Below are 21,146 nucleotides of genomic sequence, written 5' to 3'. Positions count from 1 at the left end.
TGGTGGGTAGGGCTATAGAAAATGTAGGTACAAGGTGGAAAATATTTATCTGAAATGTAGAGATGGCATAACAATCCCATCTTTTATGGGTAGCTGTAATAATATGCAACTTGATGTGCTCAGATGCTGTCTAAGGATAATATAAAGATAGAAACATAGAAAATGGGTGCAGGAGAAGGCCATTCGGCCCTTTGAGCCTGCACCACCATTCAGTTTGATCATGGCTGGAATAGATAGTCCATTGTTTTGAGAAACAAATAAAAAGCAACAAAAAATACAGAGGAACACAAAGTGCTGGAGGAACTCAGCAGGTCAGCTAGCATCTATGGAGAGGAATAAGATTCAAGTATATTTATTATCAAAGAATGTATAAATTATACAACCTTGAGATTTGTTTGCTCACAGGTAGCCACAAAGCAAGAAACCAGAAAGAACCCAATTAAAGAAAAAACAAGAATAAAAATAAGACTAGCACCCTATGTGCAAGAGAAAGAAAAAAAAATACAAATCATGTCAAGAATTGAAACGAACGACAACATTCCAAACCAAAACTGAGTCCTCAGATCCAAACACCAGAGCAGCTCAGAGTGGTCCCAAAGCCTTGCCTAGCAGTTCATCATATTAGTAGGCGTGGAGCAATCTTCAAAGCCTCAGCGCCATGGAGAGATTAGTGACCATGTGGAGAACAATTGAAATTGGCTCTCACCCTAGATCCTAACACCCTGACTGTTTAGGGTAACATTTCAGGCTCTCAGGACTAGAAAGGAAGGGGAAAATTACAGATGCTAGAACTCATAAGTAAAATCATAAAATTCTGTAAGTTCTCACGGCTCAGGTTAAAGTTTCATGTAAATGGCTTTTCATTAGAAGCCACTAAAGTTCCATATGACCTGTATTTCCAGTGCATTTTTGTAATTCTTTGGCATTTAACAGATGAGCCACTATTACCTTGACTCTACTTTTAGTAATTATCCCAAGAATTCTCTTGTTGAAACATTTCTCATCAACTAAGAAATTTTTGTATGGCAGGAACATGCAATTGGCCCCACATAGCTCTGAATACCATAATCTATTCTATATGGAGGCCTTTCAGTTGCAACACATCTCATGCAACATATAGCAATTAGAAAGTGGTAGGACTGGGTGTTCTGGCTGCAATTGAATTCTGCAGTGGGAATATTTTGTACTCTAACACTTCACTTTGCTATTACATAGAAATTATGGGAAATGTAGGGAATAAGAGGGATCTATTATAGAAGCAATTGGACTGAAAAACACCATTAAATTTTAAACAGATAAAACATACAAGTCATTGGAATTATATAGTGCAAGCTTTTTTTTATTGTAGTCCTAAAATTCACTAAGATTTATCCACAAGTTATTGGATGTGCTCCAGGAAAAGTCATCCAAGGATGCACCCAACACCTTTAAGACGATCCCAATATCTATATATTTAGCAAACATAAATCTCAAGCTGCAAAATAATTTGCCATGCAACAGTTCTTCTTTAAAGTCAAATGTTTGTCAGCTGATGGGGATGACACAGTAGCATAGCAGTTTACGTAATACCAGGGACCTAGATTCAGTTCTGCTGTCTGTAAGGAATTTATAGGTTCTCCCCATGACCACATTGGATTCCTTTGGATGCTCCGGTTTTAACCCATATTCCAAAGACACATGGGTTTGAGGGTCGATTGGTCACATGGGTGTAACTGAATGGCGTGGGCTCATTGGGCCCGATGGGCCTGATACTGTGCTACGTGTTGAAATGAAACAATTATAAATACTTTCCTCTGTCTCGGGAGGATTTGTAGGGATTTTATATGAAACTTAAATGTGTAAGGAATTGTTGGGTTGAGTGTTGTGATTCCTTCTCAGAAGCTAGGAATGGGGATACTGTAAATGGAAGTGAAACAGATGCACAACTGAGACAGTGAATATGGTCAAGCAAAACCTGCTGAATCAGTGGCTGCGCAAGGTACCAAAATAGTGTCAGAAACACAGCAGGTCAACCAGGATCTGTGACAGAAACAACATTGACAGTTTCCTGCAATTTCTGTGTTTGTTTCAGATTTTGGCACCCTTCCCCCCACCCCCCCCACCCCCATTCCAACCTGACTTCATCTGTCCTTCACTCCCTGTCTTGCCTAGTTCTACCGATCATCTCCCATCCTCTGTCTCACTTGTGCATCACTTCTGTGCGCTGGCTGTCTTTCCTCTGCATTCTCAGTCCTGATGCATGATTCTGTCCTGAAACATTAACCAGTCCTTTGCCTCCACGGATGAAGCTTGACCCTCTGAGTTTTTCCACTAGTTTATATTTGTTTCGGATGTCAGCATCTGTAGGCTACTTGCTTCAGTCAGAGTTTATGATGGATACTTCAGCTGACAAATTAGATACCTAGGGATTTCTTGGAATGAATAACAAATTACATTAGTTTGTTCCACTGCTGTTGTGCAATTTATTTTCCTCATTGTCTCCTGAAGTGACTTGTTTTAAAGGGTTTCAGTTCATGTTCAAGAGACTCATCTACAAAGAAATAAATGGTGTGTTTACCTTCCCTTTCTCCCATAGTCCAGTCTCCTCTCTTATCAGACCCCCCATTCTTCAGCCCTTTCCCCTTCATCTCCCAGTTTCTCATTTTATACCCTCCAGCCCTAACTGTCCACCTACCACCTTATCTGATTTCACCTGTCTCCTACCAGCTTGTGCTCCTTCCCTCCCAGCTTCATATTCTGGCTTCCTCCCCCTTGTTTTCCAGTCCTGATGAAGGACCTTGGCCCAAAACGTCAGTTGTTTATTCTTCTCCATAAATGCTGCTTGGCGTACTAAGCTCCTCCAGTATTTTGTGGGTGTTGTAAGACTGTTGCTTTGTAGCTCGTCATACATAAAAGGAAAGCAAGAATGTCTTCTGTGGCAGTGGTCCCCAAAGTGGGTGATATGGAAGTTTCTAAGGGGGCAATAAAGTTGAAGGGGACTGTGGGAGAGTACTCAGGAGCAAGAGGGGCTGCTGAGGGATTACAGACTTAATGTAAGAAGTTTATTATCCACATTTGGACCTCAGTGCCTCGTAATTAATTAGCTAGTAGCATTCCATTACTCCAATCATGCAGTGATGCATTTCCTGTGAATTAGGGTATGGCATTCAATGAGGTAAAGCTCAGAATCTGCCCATTTGAATGGTCTTGACCACATTTCTCTAGCTAATGGCCCAAATGAGAGATCACTGCTCACTTTATGTACCTTCATTCGGTCGGTTTTTGCGTGAGCTATCCCCTTTACTGATTGCAGCATTTGAGGTTGGACTTAAATAATAGGTGATTGACTGTGATTATGAATCCATAACGAAAATGGCAGAAGCAGACCAAATAAAATAGAACTGTAGACAGTATGGAGTATCTTTGTGTGAAAAAAGTTTCTCATATGAGGCAGTGAGACAGTTCTGGCTTCTTGAACATTTGAAGAAAATGCACAATGATAAAGCAAACAAGAACTTGGCTTATTTTCAGTCACTTCATGTAAGCATCAAAACTGGAAAAACATTTCCAAGAGGTTTTCCTGCATTTCACAATAAAACAATGATGGTTTCCGTGCTTCATACATCATGCTGGAAAGCTCCAAGCAATTGGGGAAGTACTGATTCTGCCAGCAGCAAGGAAGATCCTAAATTACATAATTCTGGTTTTGCATAAGCCACCAGACCAAATAATTACAGCAATTCCACTCAGTGTCAACTCTGTTCTAAGATGATGTGATGAAATGTCTGGCGTTTCTGGGAAAAATGAGGAAGGTGCAGGACATGTGTATTCCAAAAGTGAAAAAATACTCAAATGGCAAAATAGTACAACAGTGGCTGACAAGGGAAGTCAAAGCTAATGTAAAAACGAGAGGGCTTACAGAAAAGCAAAAATTACTGGGAAGACAGAGGATTGGGAAATTTTTAAAAACCGACAGACGGCAACTAAAAGAATCATTAGAAGGGAAAAGATGAAATATGAAAGCAAGCCAGCAAATAATATCAAAGTGGATAGTAAAAGCTTTTTTAAGTATGTAAATAAATAAATGGATAAATGAAAACATAAATAAACAAGAGCTGAGAATGAAGAAGGTGCCCAAAGCTGAAAGACCTGAAGGTAAACAAGTCACCTACCAGATGAACTGCGTCCAAGAGTTCTGAAAGAGGTAGTGTTAGAGATTGTGGTGATATTAGAAATGATCTTTCAAAAATCATTGGACTCTGGTATGGTGCCAGAGGACTGGAAAATTGCAACTCTCACTCCACTCTTTGAAAAAGGAGGAAGGCAGCAAAGAAAATTCTAGACCACTTCGCCTGACCTCAGTGGTTGGGAAGATGTGAGTCAATTGTTAAGGATGAGATGACGGAGTACTTGGAGACACTGGACAAGATAGGAGAATGTCAGCATGGTTTCCTTAAGGGAAAATCTTGCCTGACAAATCTTTGAGGAGGTTACATGTAGGATAGATAAAGGGGATGCAGTGGATGTTGTTTATTTGGACTTTCGGAAGGCTTTTGACAAGGTGCCATACATGAGGTTGCTCACCAAGTTAAGAGCCCGTGGTATTACAGGAAAGTTACTAACATGGTTAGAGAATTGGCTGATTTGAAGAAGGCAGTGAGTGGGAATAAAAGGATCCTTGTTGGCTGCCAGTGCCTACCAGTGTTCTACAGGGAACACACATCAAAGTTGCTGGTGAACGCAGCAGGCCAGGCAGCTTCTCTAGGAAGAGGTACACTCAACATTTCAGGCCGAGACCCTTTGTCAGGACAATGCTGCCTGGCCTGCTGCGTTCACCAGCAACTTTGATATGCGTTGCTTGAATTTCCAGCATCTGCAGAATTCCTCTTGTTAGTGTTCTGCAGGGGCAGTGTTGGGACCACCTCTTTTTGTGCTGTATATAATGATTCAGATGAAAAAGATGGCTTTGTTGCCAAGTTTGCAGATGGTAAGAAGTTTGGTGGAGGGACAGGTAGTGCTGAGGAAACAGGTAGGCTGCAGAAGGATTTAGACAGATTAGGAGAATGGTTGAGAAAGTGGCAAATGAAATATAGTGTTGAAAAATGTATGGTCATGCAATTTGGTAGTAGAAATAAATGTGGGGACTATTTTCTAAACGGAGAGAAAATCCAGGAATTTGAGATGTAGAGGGACTTGGGAGTCCTTGTGCAGAACACCCTAAAGGTTAACTTTCAGGTCAAGGTGATGAGGAAGGCAAATGCAATGCTAGCATTCATAGAAACATAGAAAACCTACAGCATAATACACAAAGCTGGGCCGAACATGTCCTTACCTGAGAAATTACCTTGAGTTACCCATAGCCCTCTACCTTTATAAATGGGCAGACTATTATTTAAATGGGGAAAGAATTCAAAGTTCTGAGATGCAACGGGACTTGGGAGTCCTCGTACAGGATTCCCTTAAAGTTAACCTCCAGGTTGAGTCGGTAATGAAGAAGGCGAATGCAATGTTGGCATTCATTTCTAGAGGAATAGAGTATAGGAGCAGGGATGTGATGTTGAGGCTCTATAAGGCGCTGGTGAGACCTCACTTGGAGTACTGTGGGCAGTTTTGGTCTCCTTATTTAAGAAAGGATGTGCTGACGTTGGAGAGGGTACCGAGATTCACTAGAATGATTCCGGGAATGAGAGGGTTAACATATGAGGAACGTTTGTCTGCTCTTGGACTGTATTCCTTGGAGTTTAGAAGAATGAGGGGAGACCTCATAGAAACATTTCGAATGTTAAAAGGCATGGACAGAGTGGATGTGGCAAAGTTGTTTCCCATGATGGGGGAGTCTAGTACGAGAGGGCATGACTTCAAGATTGAAGGGCACCCTTTCAGAACAGAAATGCGAAAAAATTTTTTTAGTCAGAGGGTGTCGAATCTATGGAATTTGTTGCCACCGGCAGCAGTGGAAGCTAAGTCATTGGGTGTCTTTAAGGCAGAGATTGATAGATATCTGAGTAGCCAGGGCATCAAAGGTTATGGTGAGAAGGCGGGGCAGTGGGACTAAATAGGATAAAATGGATCAGCTCATGATAAAATGGCAGAGCAGCCTCGATGGGCCAAATGGCCTACTTCTGCTCCTTTGTCTTATGATCTTATGGTCTTTATGAGCACCATGTACCTGTCCAGGAGTCTCTTAAAAGACCCCATTATATCCGCCTCCACCACTGTCGCCGGCAGCCCATTCCACGCACTCACCACTCTGCATTTTTAAAAAAAAATAAAAAAAAATAATAATAATAATTTACCTCAGATATCTCCTCTGTGCCTACTTCCAAGCACCTTAAAACTGTCCCCTCGCAAGCTAGCCATTTCGGACCTGGGAAAAAGCCTCTGACTATCCACACGATCAATGCCTCTCATCATCTTATTCATCTCTATCAGGTCGCCTCTCATCCTCTGTCGCCCCAAGGGAAAAAGATTAAGTTCGCTCAACCTATTCTCATAAGGCATGCTCCCCAGTCCAGGCAACATCCTTGTAAATTTCCTCTGCACTCTTTCTGTGGTTTCCACATCCTTCCTATAGTGAGGCGACCAGAACGGAGTACAGTACTCCAAGTGGGGTCTGACCAGGGTCCTATATAGCTGCAACATTACCTCTTGGCTCTTAAACTCAATCCCACGATTGATGAAGGCCAATGCACCATATGCCTTCTTAACCACAGAGTCAACCTGCACAGCAGCCTTGAGTGTCTTATGGAATTGGACCCCAAGATCCCTCTAATCCTCCATGCTGCCAAGAGTCTTACCATTAATTCCATATTCTGTTATCATATTTGACCTTCCAAAATGAGCCACCTCACACTTATCTGGGTTGAACTCCATCTGCTACTTTCCAGCCCAGTTTTGCATCCTATCAATGTCCTGCTGTAACCTCTGACAGCCCTCCACACTATCCACAACACTTCCAACCTTTGTGTCATCAGAAAATTTACTCACCCATCCCACCACTTCTTCATCCAAGTCATTTATAAAAATCATGAAGAGTAGGGGTCCCAGAACAGATCCCTGAGGCACACCACTGGTCACTGACCTCCATGCAGAATATGACCTGTCTACAACCACTCTTTGCCTTCTGTGGGCCAGCCAGTTCTGGATCCACAAAGCAATGTCCCCTTGGATCCCATACTTCCTTACTTTCTCAATAAGCCTTGCATGGGGTACCTTATCAAATGCCTTACTGAAATCCATATACATCTACTGTTCTTCCTCCATCAATGTGCTTAGTCACATCCTCAAAAAATTCAATCAGGCTCATAAAGCATAACCTGCCTTTGACAAAGACATGCTGATTATTCCTAATCACATTATGCCTCTCCAAATGTTTGTAAATTCTGCCTCTCAGGATCTTCTCCATCAATTTACCAACCACTGAAGTAAGATTCACTGGTCTATAATTTCCTGGGCTATCTCTCCTCCCTTTCTTGAATAAAGGAACAACGTGCAAACCTTGAACCTCTCCTGTCCCCACTGATGATTCAAAGATCATCGCTGGAGGCTCAACAATCTCCTCCCTCGCCTCCCACAGTAGCCTGGGGTACATCTTGTTTGGTGCCGGTGACTTATCCAACTTCATGCTTTCCAGAAGCTCCAGCACATCCTTTTCCTTAATACCTACATTCTCAAGCTTTTCAGTCTGCTATAAGTCATCCCTACAATTGCCAAGATCCTAATTTCAAGTGGTCTAGAATACAAGAGCAGGGATGTATTGCTAAGGCTTTATAAGGCACTGGTGAGGCCTCACTTTGAGTATTGCGAACAGTTTTGGGCCCCTCATCTTAGAAAAGAAGTGCTGGAATTGTAGAGGGTCCAGAGGAGGTTCACAAGGATGATTCAGGGAATAAAAGGGTTATCATATGAGGAACATTTGATGGCTCTGGGTCTGTACTCTCTGGAGTTCAGAAGGATGAGGAGGATCTCATTGAATCCTTTCGAACATTGAAAGGCCTAGGCAGAGTAGAATTGGAAAGGATGTTTCCTATGGTGAGAGAGTCTAGGACAAGAGGGCATGGCCTCAGGATAGAGGGATGTCCATTCAAAACAGAGATGCAGAGAAATTTATTTAGCCAGAGGGTGATGAACTTGTGAAATTTGTTGCCATATGCAGCTGTGGAGGCCAGGTCGTTGGGTGCATGATAGGTTCTTGATTGGCCATGGCATCGAAGGTTACAGAGTGAAGGCCAGGGAGTGGGACTGAGGAGAGGTAAAATCAATCAGCCATACTTAAATAGCGGAGCAGACTTAATGGGCCAAATGGCCTAATTCAAAATAGTGGTGGAAAAGATTTATGGATATAAATAAATTATTCAGGTTTAAGTTTGAAGAATTATATGGATTCATAGTTGTACAACATAGAAACAGGCCCTTTGACACAGTGCATCTATATTGACCACTAAGCCTACCAAAAGTATTGTATTGACACCATACCCTTCTAGGCCTTCCTCTCATTTCAGATGCCAACTGCGCTGTATGGAAAAAATCACCCTTTAGTTCCCCTTTACATAATTTCCCTTTCATCTTAAACTCATGCCCTCAGGTTTTAGGCATTCCTACCATGGACACACACTATGGCTATTGATCCTATCTATGCTTCATAATTTTATATACTATATCTCTGGTTTGTCAACCCTCAACCTAATTTGCTATAGGGAAAAGACCTAGCCTATCATGTCTCTTCTGACAACTCAAGACCTACAATTGAGACAAATGTCCTTATGAATCTTCTGTGTTCTCTTAACCTTAATCATGTCTTTACTGTAATATTGTGACCAAAACTTTACAGATTACTCTGTGTGGCTTAACCAATAGTTTATGACTGTAAAGTCTTGTCCCAACTCTTGTATTCAATGCGTAAACTGATAAAGAGAAGCATGACATAAGTGGGAGAGCTTCTTTGTCCTTCTGTCTACCTGTGTTGCCACTTTTGGGGAATATATACTTCTATCTCAAAGTTTCTCTATTCTACAACACTCCCCATGGCTTGCCTTTCACGATGTATGATCTGCCATGGGTTAACTTCCATAGTGTCACTTTACAGTATGTGACTTAATTTCATCTGTCATTTCATCTGGCCTCTTTCCCAGTTGATCTATATCCTGTTGTAAACTTAGACAACTTTCTTCACTGTGCACTATGCCACCAATTTCTTTTGTCATGCACAAACTTGCTTAACATCTTTTCAATGTTCTCATGAAAGTCATTAATAAGAGTGAGGAACAATAGAAGACCAAGCACTGATACCTATAAGCAGAGCACTGTCACAGGCCTCCAGTCTGGAAAAACAACCCTCTACCATCACCAACTGATTCCTTGCACCAAGCTTCTATCCAGTTCTGTCCAGCTCACCCCTGATCCCAACTGTTCTGACCTTCCAGGCCAGCAACTGGCAAGATGTATCCTTTCTTTCGGAGTCCTTTCTAATAATTTTTCCACCACTGAGGTAAGACTCACCAGCCTGTAGTTCTTTGTCTCATCCTACTTAAAGTCACAATATTAGTCCTCCAGTATCTCATTTGTGGATGCTGAAGGTCCACCAATCCCATCCCTCACTTTCCACAATTTTTCACTGATCAGGCTGCATGAACTATTCACCTATATGCATTTCAGGAGCTCCTGCCCTCTCCCATTGTAATGTTGATGTACTCCAGGATATCACAGCTCCCTTACCTGTCTGCACTAGCTTCAAGCTCTTCTCCATGAGGAGTATTCATTGAAGACCTTGCCCATTTCACAAGTTCTATACAGAGATTACTGAGCTACCTTTAAGGAGACCAGTTTTCTTCCTAACTACCTGTTGTGACTGTGATCAAAGTAGCTGGAGAGACACTGGTTATATAGAAGTTTTTATTTATCATAATAAGCCGGCATTTTTCTAGAGATCTTTTCGGTATAGTCCCACAGATTCAAAATTTTATCACATTTTCATACTCTTAAGATCAAAGGTAATGGTAGGTGATTCAATACAATTTCAACAGTTACAAAGACATTGTTTATTTCAATACTTTGGGTTGACTGTGCTTCATTTGACTGCATATCTACAGTGGGAGACGTCTCTGAATGCCTTTGCTGGAATAAAGTAATTCACACAGATTTTTTTTAGAACTTTTTGGGGACAGAGATGCCAAAAACCCAAAATTAATGTTGTTTATGGATTTTTCCGATTACACAAATATCCCAACTATTGATATATCAGCTGTTTGATGTGCAGTGATAATATCAATCTGGTCTGCAAGTTTCTTTGAACTTGGTCGGAATGGTGCAAGTAAGTGAGCCATGCTGCCCTGTTAACTTAACCTAGTGTCTTAATTTGCATAAGAGAATGTCTCATGGCCATTTCAATTTGCAAACCAAATCTCCTAGTCTTTGGGCCAATCTGTGTTCCACACGGTATTGTTTGTTTGGAAAGGTGTGCTTTTAACTTCAATTTACTGTTTACAATTTACATTAGGAACTGAAGACTGGTTCTTATTTGAATTAATACCAGCTAAGTTCACATAACTACAGAATACTCCCTAATATGCCCTCCTCTTGGCCCCTGGACAGAAATCTGGAAGCCAGGAAGCCAATCTTTAAGAAGGATCTAATTATGTATGGCAGCAAAAATGCCCTTCCCTTTGGATCCCCTCCCCAATTACTAACCTATCATGTCTCTATGTGGACCTACATCTACACTATCATTCCCAACAGGCTATCTACAAGACGCTAAGTAGACATGGCAATAAAATGTTTCAGAAACTTGTTGAAATGCTCTTCTTGAATACTTTCGCCCTCTCAACATCAACCTGTCTTTAAAATGCAACTTTTCCATTCGTATGCTTGTTGCCTCCTTCCCTGCTGGCCCGCTGCAGTTCAATCACATCCTTATCTTCACTCATTCAATCTCTGATAGCTAAAACTATTAACAGTGGCTATCAGTAGTTACTCTGTGGACAGAGTCACAAGTGAGGTAACTTAATTTCAGGTTTACAGGCAACGTTTCACACTCCGTGCCTTAAGAAAAGATTGTCAGAATTATCTGACAGATGTCTCAGTCCCTTTTGAAAGATGTGTAGGAGGTTTTGGGGTGGTTCCTATTTGAACAGCTGCAAAGACCTCCCCCCAGTGGCACCCCTCCCAGAATGTACTTTCGATTGCTGGCCAGCTACTGAAAGGGCCCAGCTCATTTGCGTCCACTCCCCCATTCGGGTTGGGGTGGCTGCCTGCAGACGCTGTGTGCAATTTCTTCTTTTTCTAGGTCTGCCTGACCACTGTTGTTGTGTAGCCGGATGTTTCTGCTGTAACTGGGATCCCTTCCCAGCTATTTTCTCACTATCTTTTTATTCTGATTTTTATAACTGATCATCTACCAGCCTTCATTTCAAAGTACAAGAAGATTGTGTCATCTGTCCCTGGATTGTCCAACCATGAGTACACCTCATACGCTTGATATTTTTGAGTCTGAGGCCTCCATCGGTCAGAGTTGACCATGGATATTGCATCCTAGCTGTCTAGATGCGTGAGCCTGGGCAGTAGGATATGGCGAGCAAACTGTTGCCCATGTAGCAAACTCCCCTTCTCGACGCAGCTGATGAACCCAAAGGAATGACAGAGACTGATACAGTTTGGTACCAGCAGTGTCGCAGAAGCTGCCAGTCACCATTGAACTCAATGTAGGGCTGTGTTAAGGACTCCAGTTCCAGACTTTTTTCTCTTGGGGTTTACTCCCAAAGCCTGCCCTGTGAGTGGGTATAGCCGCAAGGCAGCGGAGGTTTGAGCTCAGAGTTTTCCTTCTAGATGAGCTGCCAACCACAGCTGACGAGCCCCATCTGCCCGAAGTGACTGGTTTCAAGGTGCCAGTAACCCACCTTTGCCCTTTTCCTGCCAGTAGAAATGGTTCGGCCGGGCTTAGTAACTAAGCCACACGTGAAGGCCAGGAGCTGGACTTGGTTGTCAGAGGCTACTTGGAGTGGATGGCATTGGGAGTATTTAATAGGTAGTGAGAGCTTGTCCCCATTGCTTTCTCTGGTTATAACAACCTTGAGTATATTTACACTCTGCATCATCCATGGCAGGTCATCAGCTCTCTCAACCCACTGACATCTTCATTCCTTGCCTGGTCTCACCTCCTGCTAGTCGCTGCCTCACTTCCCCCAAAAAGAAGTGATACTGTCCTTGTTATTGGCGTTCCTACTAGTTGCCCACGTATCATTCTGCACCACCTGAGCCATACTGTCCCGCATATTCCTCGAGCATTTCACTTTTACCAACATGTGTATATCTTTGGGGTGTATCTGGTGAATTTCAATCATTGCTTTGAGGTTGCACCGGAATTCTGAATTCCCACAAACAACTTTAAGTGAGGAAGACTCTGACAAAGTGCTGTTTCTATTAGTGTACAGACATTGTGTTCATCTGTACTGGTACTAGTACTCAATATATTGGGGAAAAGTCAGACAATATAATAACATGATGTAATCCTTAGTCAGTCAATAACAAAGATAACAGACTATTGATCCAATGACTGCTCATAAGCATTTAATGGGCGTTGCACACTCTGAACTTGTCAGCATGTGTGTGAAATACAAAGGATGAATTGTGCTCAGGAAATTGCTGGCCCAATTTTCTGACTGCTGTGATTTCAGTAGGAAAAATCATTTTGTTTTTGCATGGTGTCCATAGGAAAGAAAGGTTGAAATGGACCCATTTTCTAAGTAGTTGAAGCACATAGATGACAGACAGACCTATTGATTGAAATAAATAATTCACTGAAATTATGAGCTGTGGTAAAACCATAAAGAAGGCTAATTAAACTTCGTACTTTATGAATTTGGGTCAAGGTGCAGGAACAAAAGGTTAATACACTATAGGGTGCTTGAAGGAGAGAATGAACAAACTAAAGACTTTCTCTCAGTAGGAGCAGAGGTTGAGGGGAGACTTGATTTATAATTCTATAAATTTCAGAGGCATAGAGTAGAAAGCTAATGCTGTTTTCCCGGGATTTAAATGACCAGTGCTAGAGGGTATGTATTTGAGGTGGGGGGGGGGAGGGGGAGTTTAAAGAAGGTTGTGCATGACCAGTTTATTTTTTTTTGCACAGTACTGGGTGCCTGGAATAGGCCATTCGGCCCTTCGAGCCTGCACTACCATTCAGTATGATCATGGCTGATCATCCAACTCAGAACCCTGTACCAGCCTTCCCTCCATACCCCCGATCCCTTTAGCCACAAGGGCCATATCTAACTCCCTCTTAAATATAGCCAATGAACTGGCCTCAACTGTTTCCTGTGGAAGAGAATTCCACAGATTCACCACTCTCTGTGTGAAGAAGTTTTTCCTAATCTCGGTCCTAAAAGGCTTCCCCTTTATCCTCAAACTGTGACCCCTCGTTCTGGACTTCCCCAACATCGAGAACAATCTTCCTGCATCTAGCCTGTCCAATCCCTTTAGGATTTTATACGTTTCAATCAGATCCCCCCTCAATCTTCTAAATTCCAACGAGTATAAACCTAATTCATCCAGTCTTTTGTCATATGAAAGTCCTGCCATCCCAGGAATCAATCTGGTGAAACTTCTTTGTACTCCCTCTATGGCAAGGATGTCTTTCCTCAGATTAGGGCAGCGGTTCCCAACCACCGGGCCGCGGACCGGTACCGGGTTGCACAGCATGTGCTACCGGGTCGCAAGGAAACGATATGATTTGGCGATATGAGTCAGCTGCACCTTTCCTCATTCCCTGTCATGCCCACTGTTGAGCTTGAACACACGCGAGTTCATTACCCGCGCGTATCTATGTCCGCGCGGGAAGGAAAACTCCTCCAGCTTGCAAATGACGGCGGGCTTAAAAGTATGTTTGACATAACATCTCTGCCGGCATTCTGGGTCAAAGTCAAGGCTGAATATCCTGAGATAGCCACGAAAGCACTGAAAACGTTGCTTCCATTTCCAACATATCTCTGCAATGAATGCAACGAAAATGAAATTGCGGAATCGACTGGACATAAGGAACCCCCTTCGAGTATCGCTGTCTCCCATCACCCCTCGATGGGACCGTCTTGTTGCAGGGAAACAAGCCCAGGGCTCTCACTGATTCAGTGATATTGGTGTGTTGCAATGATTTTATATTCATACAGGGAAAATATGTGCTGTGTGTTTAATATCCAAACATTACTTAAATACTATGATGCTATTGACAGACTTGTATAACCATATTACAGCACGGAAACAGGCGATCTCGCCCCTTCTAGTCCGTGCCGAACGCAACTCTCACCTAGTCCCACCGACCTGCACTCAGCCCATAACCCTCCATTCCTTTCCTGTCCATATACCTATCCAATTTTTCTTTAAATGATAATATCAAACATGCCTCTACCACTTCTACTGGAATTTTGTTCAACACTTACTTCAAGCTCTCCTGATAATTGACTTATCACTATCTTCATGCGAGGAAAATGTGCACTGTTTGTTTAATATTAATTTCGTTAAATAAACTGTTTTAGAAACGAAATTGAATGTATTAGCTACTTAATCACCTGTATTCCGGTCGTGATTAACACTCCACCCCCCCCCCCCGAACAGAATCACCAAAAACGATTTGTAGGGAGAAATAGGCAGGTACATGCGCAAGTCACGCGTGCGCGCTGGTGCCCGCGCAAGGCTTCATGGCCATTGTAGTCTCAATCTGGGTAAACAACGTATTTGACTGCTACTCTTGTCCGTTGGCAACCCTACCCCTCCCTCCCACCCCGGGTCGGCCGATCCGCAAGAATATTGTCAATACTAAACTGGTCCTCAATGCAAAAAAGGTTGGGGACTCCTGGATTAGGGGACCAAAACTGTACACAATACTCCAGGTGTGGTCTCACTAAGGCCTTGTACAACTGCAGTAGTACCTCCCTGCTCCTGTACTTGAATCCTCTCGCTATGAATGCCAGCATACCATTCACCTTTTTCACCGCCTGCTGTACCTGCATGCCCACTTTCAATGACTGGTGTATAATGACACCCAGGTCTCGTTGCACCTCCCCTTTTCCTAATTGGCCACCATTCAGATAATAATCTGTTTTCCTATTTTTGCCACCAAAGTGGATAACTTCACATTTATCCACATTAAATTGCATCTGCCATGAATTTACCCACTCACCTAACCTATCCAAGTCACCCTGCATCCTCTTAGCATCCTCCTCACAGCTAACACTACCGCCCAGCTTCGTGTCATCCGCAAACTTGGAGATGCTGCATTTAATTCCCTCATTCAAGTCATTAATATATATTGTAAACAACTGGGGTCCCAGCACTGAGCCTTGCGGTACCCCACTAGTCACTGCCTGCCATTCTGAAAAGGTCATGTTTATTCCCACTCTTTGCTTCCTGTCTGCCAACCAATTCTCTATCCACATCAATACCTTACCCCCAATACCGTGTGCTTTAAGTTTGCACACTAATCTCCTGTGTGGGACCTTCTCAAAAGCCTTTTAAAAATCCAAATATACCACATCCACTGGTTCTCCCCTATCCACTCTACTAGTTACATCCTCAAAAAATTCTATGAGATTCGTCAGACATGATTTTCCTTTCACAAATCCATGCTGACTTTGTCCGATGATTTCACCGCTTTCCAAATGTGCTATTATCACATCTTTGATAACTGACTCTAGCAGTTTCCCCACCACTGATGTTAGGCTAACCGGTCTATAATTCCCTGGTTTCTCTCCCTCCTTTTTTAAAAAGTGGGGTTACATTAGCCACCCTCCAATCCTCAGGAATTAGTCCAGAATCTAAAGAGTTTTGAAAAATTATCACTAATGCATCCACTATTTCTTGGGCTACTTCCTTGAGCACTCTGGGATGCAGACCATCTGGCCCAGGGGATTTATCTGCCTTCAATCCCTTCAATTTACCTAACACCACTTCCCTACTAACATGTATTTCCCTCAGTTCCTCCATCTCACTGGACCCTCTGTCCCCTACTATTTCCGGAAGATTAATTATGTCCTCCTTAGTGAAGACAGAACCAATGTAATTATTCAATTGGTCTGCCATGTCCTTGCTCCCCATAATCAATTCACCTGTTTCTGTCTGCAGGGGACCTACATGGGCTGAAGGGCCTGTGCTGTTCAATATACCATGATGTTCAATATGCATATGTTTTTCTCCTTGCATTAGTCACCAAATCTGATATATTGATAACTGCCTAAGGAAGGCTTGGAATTTGGTAAAAGCTTTTAATATGGTCACACAAGTCTGATGACATAACTACTAATTATTTTGAATTCTTAGCCATTTTTGAAAAAAATGAATGAAATGAGAAAACAACTTAATGTAGAGTATATCCAGTGGATGGTGTCTGGAGACCGACTGCCAATGTTTATCTTTTATAAACGTACTGACTCTCATAGTTATCTTGACTACACCTCTTCTCACCCTGTCACTTGTAAATATGTTATTTCCTTTTCTCATTTCCTTCATCTCCACCACATCTGTTCTCAGGACAAAGCTTTCCATTCCAGAAAATCTGAGATGTCCTTCAAAGAACAGGGTTTCCCTTCCTCTACCATCGATGCTGCCTTCACCTGTGTCTCCTCTATTTCCCAGACATCTGCCCTTGCCCTACCTTCAAGCCTCTGTAAAAGGGATAGTGTTCCCCTTGTCCGTGCCCACTGCCCCACAAGCCTCCATATTCAGCAAACTATTCTCTACAACTTCCACCTTCTTCAACGGGATCCTATCACAAGGAACATTTTCCCCTCTTCCACCCCACCCCCAACTCACCACTTTCCTTAGGGATTACTCTCTACATGATTACTTTATTCACTCAGCCCTCCCTGCTGATCTCCCTTCTGGCACTTATTCTTAGAAACAGGACAAGTACTATATCTTCCCCTAAACCATCTTCCTAACTATCATTCAGGGCCCTAAGTGGTCCTTCCAGGTGAGGCAACATTTTACCTGAGAGCCTGTCAGAGCATCTGGTGCTCCTGGCGCAGCCTCCTCTACATCAGTGAGACCCGATGTAGGTTGGGGGACTGCTTTATCAAACATTTTTGCTCTCTCTGTACAAAAGGTGCGGTTTTGCAGTGGCCATGCAGTTTAATTCCACTTCCCGTTTCAACATGTCAGTCCACGGCCTCCTCTACTGCCACGATGAGGCCTTTTTTTAGATTGGAGGAATAACACTTCATATTGTGTCTCCATAGCCTCTAATCCGGTGGCATGAATATTAATTTCACTAACTGCTGGTAATTTTAACCCCCTTACCCTGCTCTCCTTTTCTCCCCATTCTAGCTCCCTTCTCTTCTCACCTGCCTATCACCTCCCTCAGGTGATACTCCTCCTCCTCTTTCTCTCACAGTCCACTCTCCTTTCCTCTCATCCTCCTTTTTTTTTAGCCCTTCACCTCTACCAAGGTATCACCTCCCAGGTTCCCATATCATTCCCCCCTCCCTGACCCCTCACCTAGGTGTCACCTATCACTTACCAGCTTGTACTCTTTCCCTCCCCCCCCACCTTATTCTGGTTTCCTCCTCTTTCCTTTCTAGCCCTGCTGAAGGTTCTCTGCTCGAAACATCGACTGCTTACTCCTCTCCACAGATGCTGCCTGATCCGCTGAGTTCCTCCAGCATTCCGTGTGTGTTGCTCTGGATTTCCAGCATCTGAATGTCTTCTGTTTATGAATATATATCCATCTTATTTTGATATTGTAACATTTCCTTCACAGTTAATGACAGGATTTATACATTATTCTTATTTAGTTTCGCTATGCGGATGGTAGAGACAAGCTGTTGATGGTGCTGGGTAGTATTACTGCCATAATTCATGGCACTGCCCTACCTCTCATGGTCATAGTGTTCGGAGATATGACTGATGGCTTTGTTGATCATGGACTTATACAAAATGTTACAGGTAAGTAAATATACAGCTCTTCCTTAGAAAACATTGTAATCTGAATAATTTAAATAGCATTTGCAGGGTTTTGGGCAGGAAGTGGAGGAAAAGACTGAATTTTTTTTTGTAGATGAAACATTCACTTATAGTTGTGACTTTCCAGATTTGAGAGATCACACAGAACTATTCCAGATTTTGTACAGTAAAATGTATCCTTTTATGCACACCAGGACATACTTATTTCTGTTGCTGGTATTAACCTCTGAGAGAAAAGCAGCCTCTTGGTGTACTCTTTTTACCATGCTGAGAACCAAATATCCAAATGAATTTAATTTCTCCAGTTGCCTTTGTGGCATTTGAACTTTTTTTTGGGGGGGTGGGATTGATGGTCCAGAACTCTAGATACTATAGCCATAATTTTACCATCATGCCTCTGTTTCCCTGAGATATTGCCATGGAGTCTTTTGACAGTGAGTCGAAAAACATGCTGCACTCTCAGAATGATGCTGGAATATTAAACTCAAACAGTGTGCTTCATTCTCTGGACTAAGATTTTAACTTCCAGTCTTTTGATTCAGATATGACTATTGATCATTGACCTCTTGTATCAGGTGGTAAAACATGAATATGAGCATAATTAGATACTTGCATCATGTTCACAATGTGAGCAAAGGTTACAGGAAGTAATGCAACTTAATTTTTATGACTCCTAACTTCCCCTTGTGACCTGATTGTGAGCGGAGGTGGCTGATTTAATTCCAAACTAGCTGTAACATTCTGGTATAGAAAGGGGAAGAAAGTGATTTCTTTTGTTCTAGCATTTCCTTTCAATATCACCATAGAAGGTCATTAGAATCACATGAAAATTCATCACTAGAAATTGACCCAAGATATTTCAATGACATTGACCCGTGAAAATTTTCCGTCTCAGCACCACTTCTCAGCACTGAGCTTTTGTCATGCTAAGCAATCATGGCAGGGACTAGCACAGTGCAGGCATGAGAAAATCTCAAGAGGGATTCATGATTGTGAAACCGAAGATGGGAGTAAATTATAATCTTCACCTCTGTGCAGTAATCTGGTGATCCATTGATCTTCACAGAACCCACTAATTTATAATCCATAGACCAAAAGACACAGGAGCAGAAATCAGCCATACAGTCCATTGCATCTGTTCCACCATTCTATCATGGCTGGTTTATTATCCTTCACAACCTCATTCTCCTGCCTTCTCCCCATAATCTTACTAATCCTTTACTCTATACATCTGAAAAAACTTCTGGTACCTTTTCTGCTTACATTCATATCTCATTGCTTTTTTTAATTGCTTTTTCAATTTCCTTATTGCATTTTTTTAAAAGAAGTTTCCCACTAATATATGCTTTTATGGTGTCTTTGACTTCCGTTGTCAGCCATAGTTGCTGCCTCCTCCCTTTAGAATACTACTTCTTTGGGATGAATCTATCCTGTACCATCCAAATTGTTCCCAGTATCTCCAGATATTGTTATTCTGCTGTCATCCTGCTAGTGTCCCCTTCCAGTCATCTTTGGCCAGCTCTTCTCTCGTGCCTCTGTAATTTCTTTTATTCCTCTGTGATACCGATATAATTGACTTTAGCTTATCCCTCTCAAACTGCAGGGTGAATTCACTCATATTATGTTCATTGACTCCTTCATCTTAAAGTCCCTAATCAAATCTGATTCATTATACAACACTCAAACCAGAATTGCTTTTTCCTGAGTGAGCTCAAGCTGATCTAAAAATCCATCTCATAGAAACATAGAAAACCTACAGCACAATACAGGCCCTTCGGCCCACAATGCTGTGCTGAACATGTACTTACTTTAGAAAATACCTAGGGTCACCCATAGCCCTCTATTTTTCTAAGCCCCATGTACCTACCCAAGAGTCTCTTAAAAGACCCAATTGTATCCGCCTCCACATCTCATGGGCATCCTGGGATCCAGCACCAATCTGATTTTCCCAATCTTACCTGCATATTGAAATCCCCCATGATTATCATAACATTGTGCTTTTCCCATGCTTTTCCTATCTCCTCACAACCTGGCTACTGTTTGGAGACCTGTATGTAACACTTATCAAGGGTTTTTTTTTACCCTTGCAGTTTTTAACTCAGTCCTCAAGGATTCTACACCTTCCAGTCCTATGTCCCTTTCTGAGGATTTGATTTCAATTTTTCCCAGCAGAGCCATCCCACCCTTTCTGCCTACCTGCTTGTCATTCCAATACAATATGTATCCTTGGATGTTAAGCTCCCAACTGTCAGCTCCAACTCAGTGATCCCCACAATGTCATACCTGCCAATTTCTAACTGTGCTACAAAATCATCTACCTTATTCCATACAATCCACTTACTTCAACAGAATAAAATTGGCAAGTTCTCTAAAAGGTAAGTCATCAGGTATGCAGACTACATGCTCAGATGGCAAAGGTAAAAATACATCCCAACTATGTAATGACAATATAAAACCATATTTAGCAAATCAGGGAAAGGTAAATAGGAATTTAGTAATCCCCACAGTCAGCAAATGGAATTTGCTTGCTGGGTAAAATGGGTGTGGAAATCCAGAATTACTGCAGCTGTATAATCATAATATACAAGAATAGAATTGGGCTCTTCAACCCATTCAAGACTGCTTCACTATTCACTCAAGTTGATTTTCATTTTCGGCCTTGCTCTCTTATGTTCTCCCTGTAATTCTTAACCCTTCTACCAATAGGGGATGTTGGAAGATGTTTTGACATAATAAGAACATAAGAATTAAGATCAGGAATTATCTAAATGGCTCATCAATTCTGCCGGTTGTTCATCCCGATCATGGCTAATTTTCTCCCTCGGCTCCATTTTCCTAAACCATCCCCATGGAACTCTAGAAGATGCAACACCTTGTACCTCTCCCCTTCCCAGCATCCAGGAAGCCAAACATTCCTTCCACCTTCCAGGAAGTGTAGCGATTTCCCTTCCACTTCTTCCAATCTAGCATACTGTGAAGGCTGATGACTCAGGGATTGCAGGCCCCAAGTATTTTTGCCTTTTTTTTTCTAATTATTTTAGAAACATGGAATTATGCAGCACAGAAACAAGCCATGCAACTCAACTCGTCCACGTCAACCAAGGTGCCTAGCTGAGCTGATCCCATTTGCCTGCTTTTGGCTCATTTTCTTCTGTACCTTTCCTATCCATGAATCTGTCCAAATGTTATTTGAAGGTGTCTCCTAAACATTTTAGTTGAACAAC

The 21,146-nt window shown here is 42.2% G+C and overlaps 1 protein-coding gene across 2 annotated transcripts in view; it reads left to right on the top strand.

The window, feature by feature from the left end:
* Positions 1–21,146, top strand: part of abcb4 (ATP-binding cassette, sub-family B (MDR/TAP), member 4) — a 122,706-nt gene that overhangs the window by 7,006 nt on the left and 94,554 nt on the right. For both annotated transcript variants that reach the window (XM_063044134.1, XM_063044133.1), the window contains exon 4: positions 17,754–17,904. In XM_063044134.1, the coding sequence (XP_062900204.1) occupies positions 17,754–17,904 (151 nt within the window). The remainder of the gene's footprint in view (positions 1–17,753; positions 17,905–21,146) is intronic.

This window comes from Mobula hypostoma, chromosome 3 (assembly GCF_963921235.1).
Source record: "Mobula hypostoma chromosome 3, sMobHyp1.1, whole genome shotgun sequence".
NCBI classification, from domain to species: domain Eukaryota; kingdom Metazoa; phylum Chordata; class Chondrichthyes; order Myliobatiformes; family Myliobatidae; genus Mobula; species Mobula hypostoma.
Note: the sequence above shows the minus strand (reverse complement) of the source record. Positions and strands in the feature narration are given on the sequence as shown.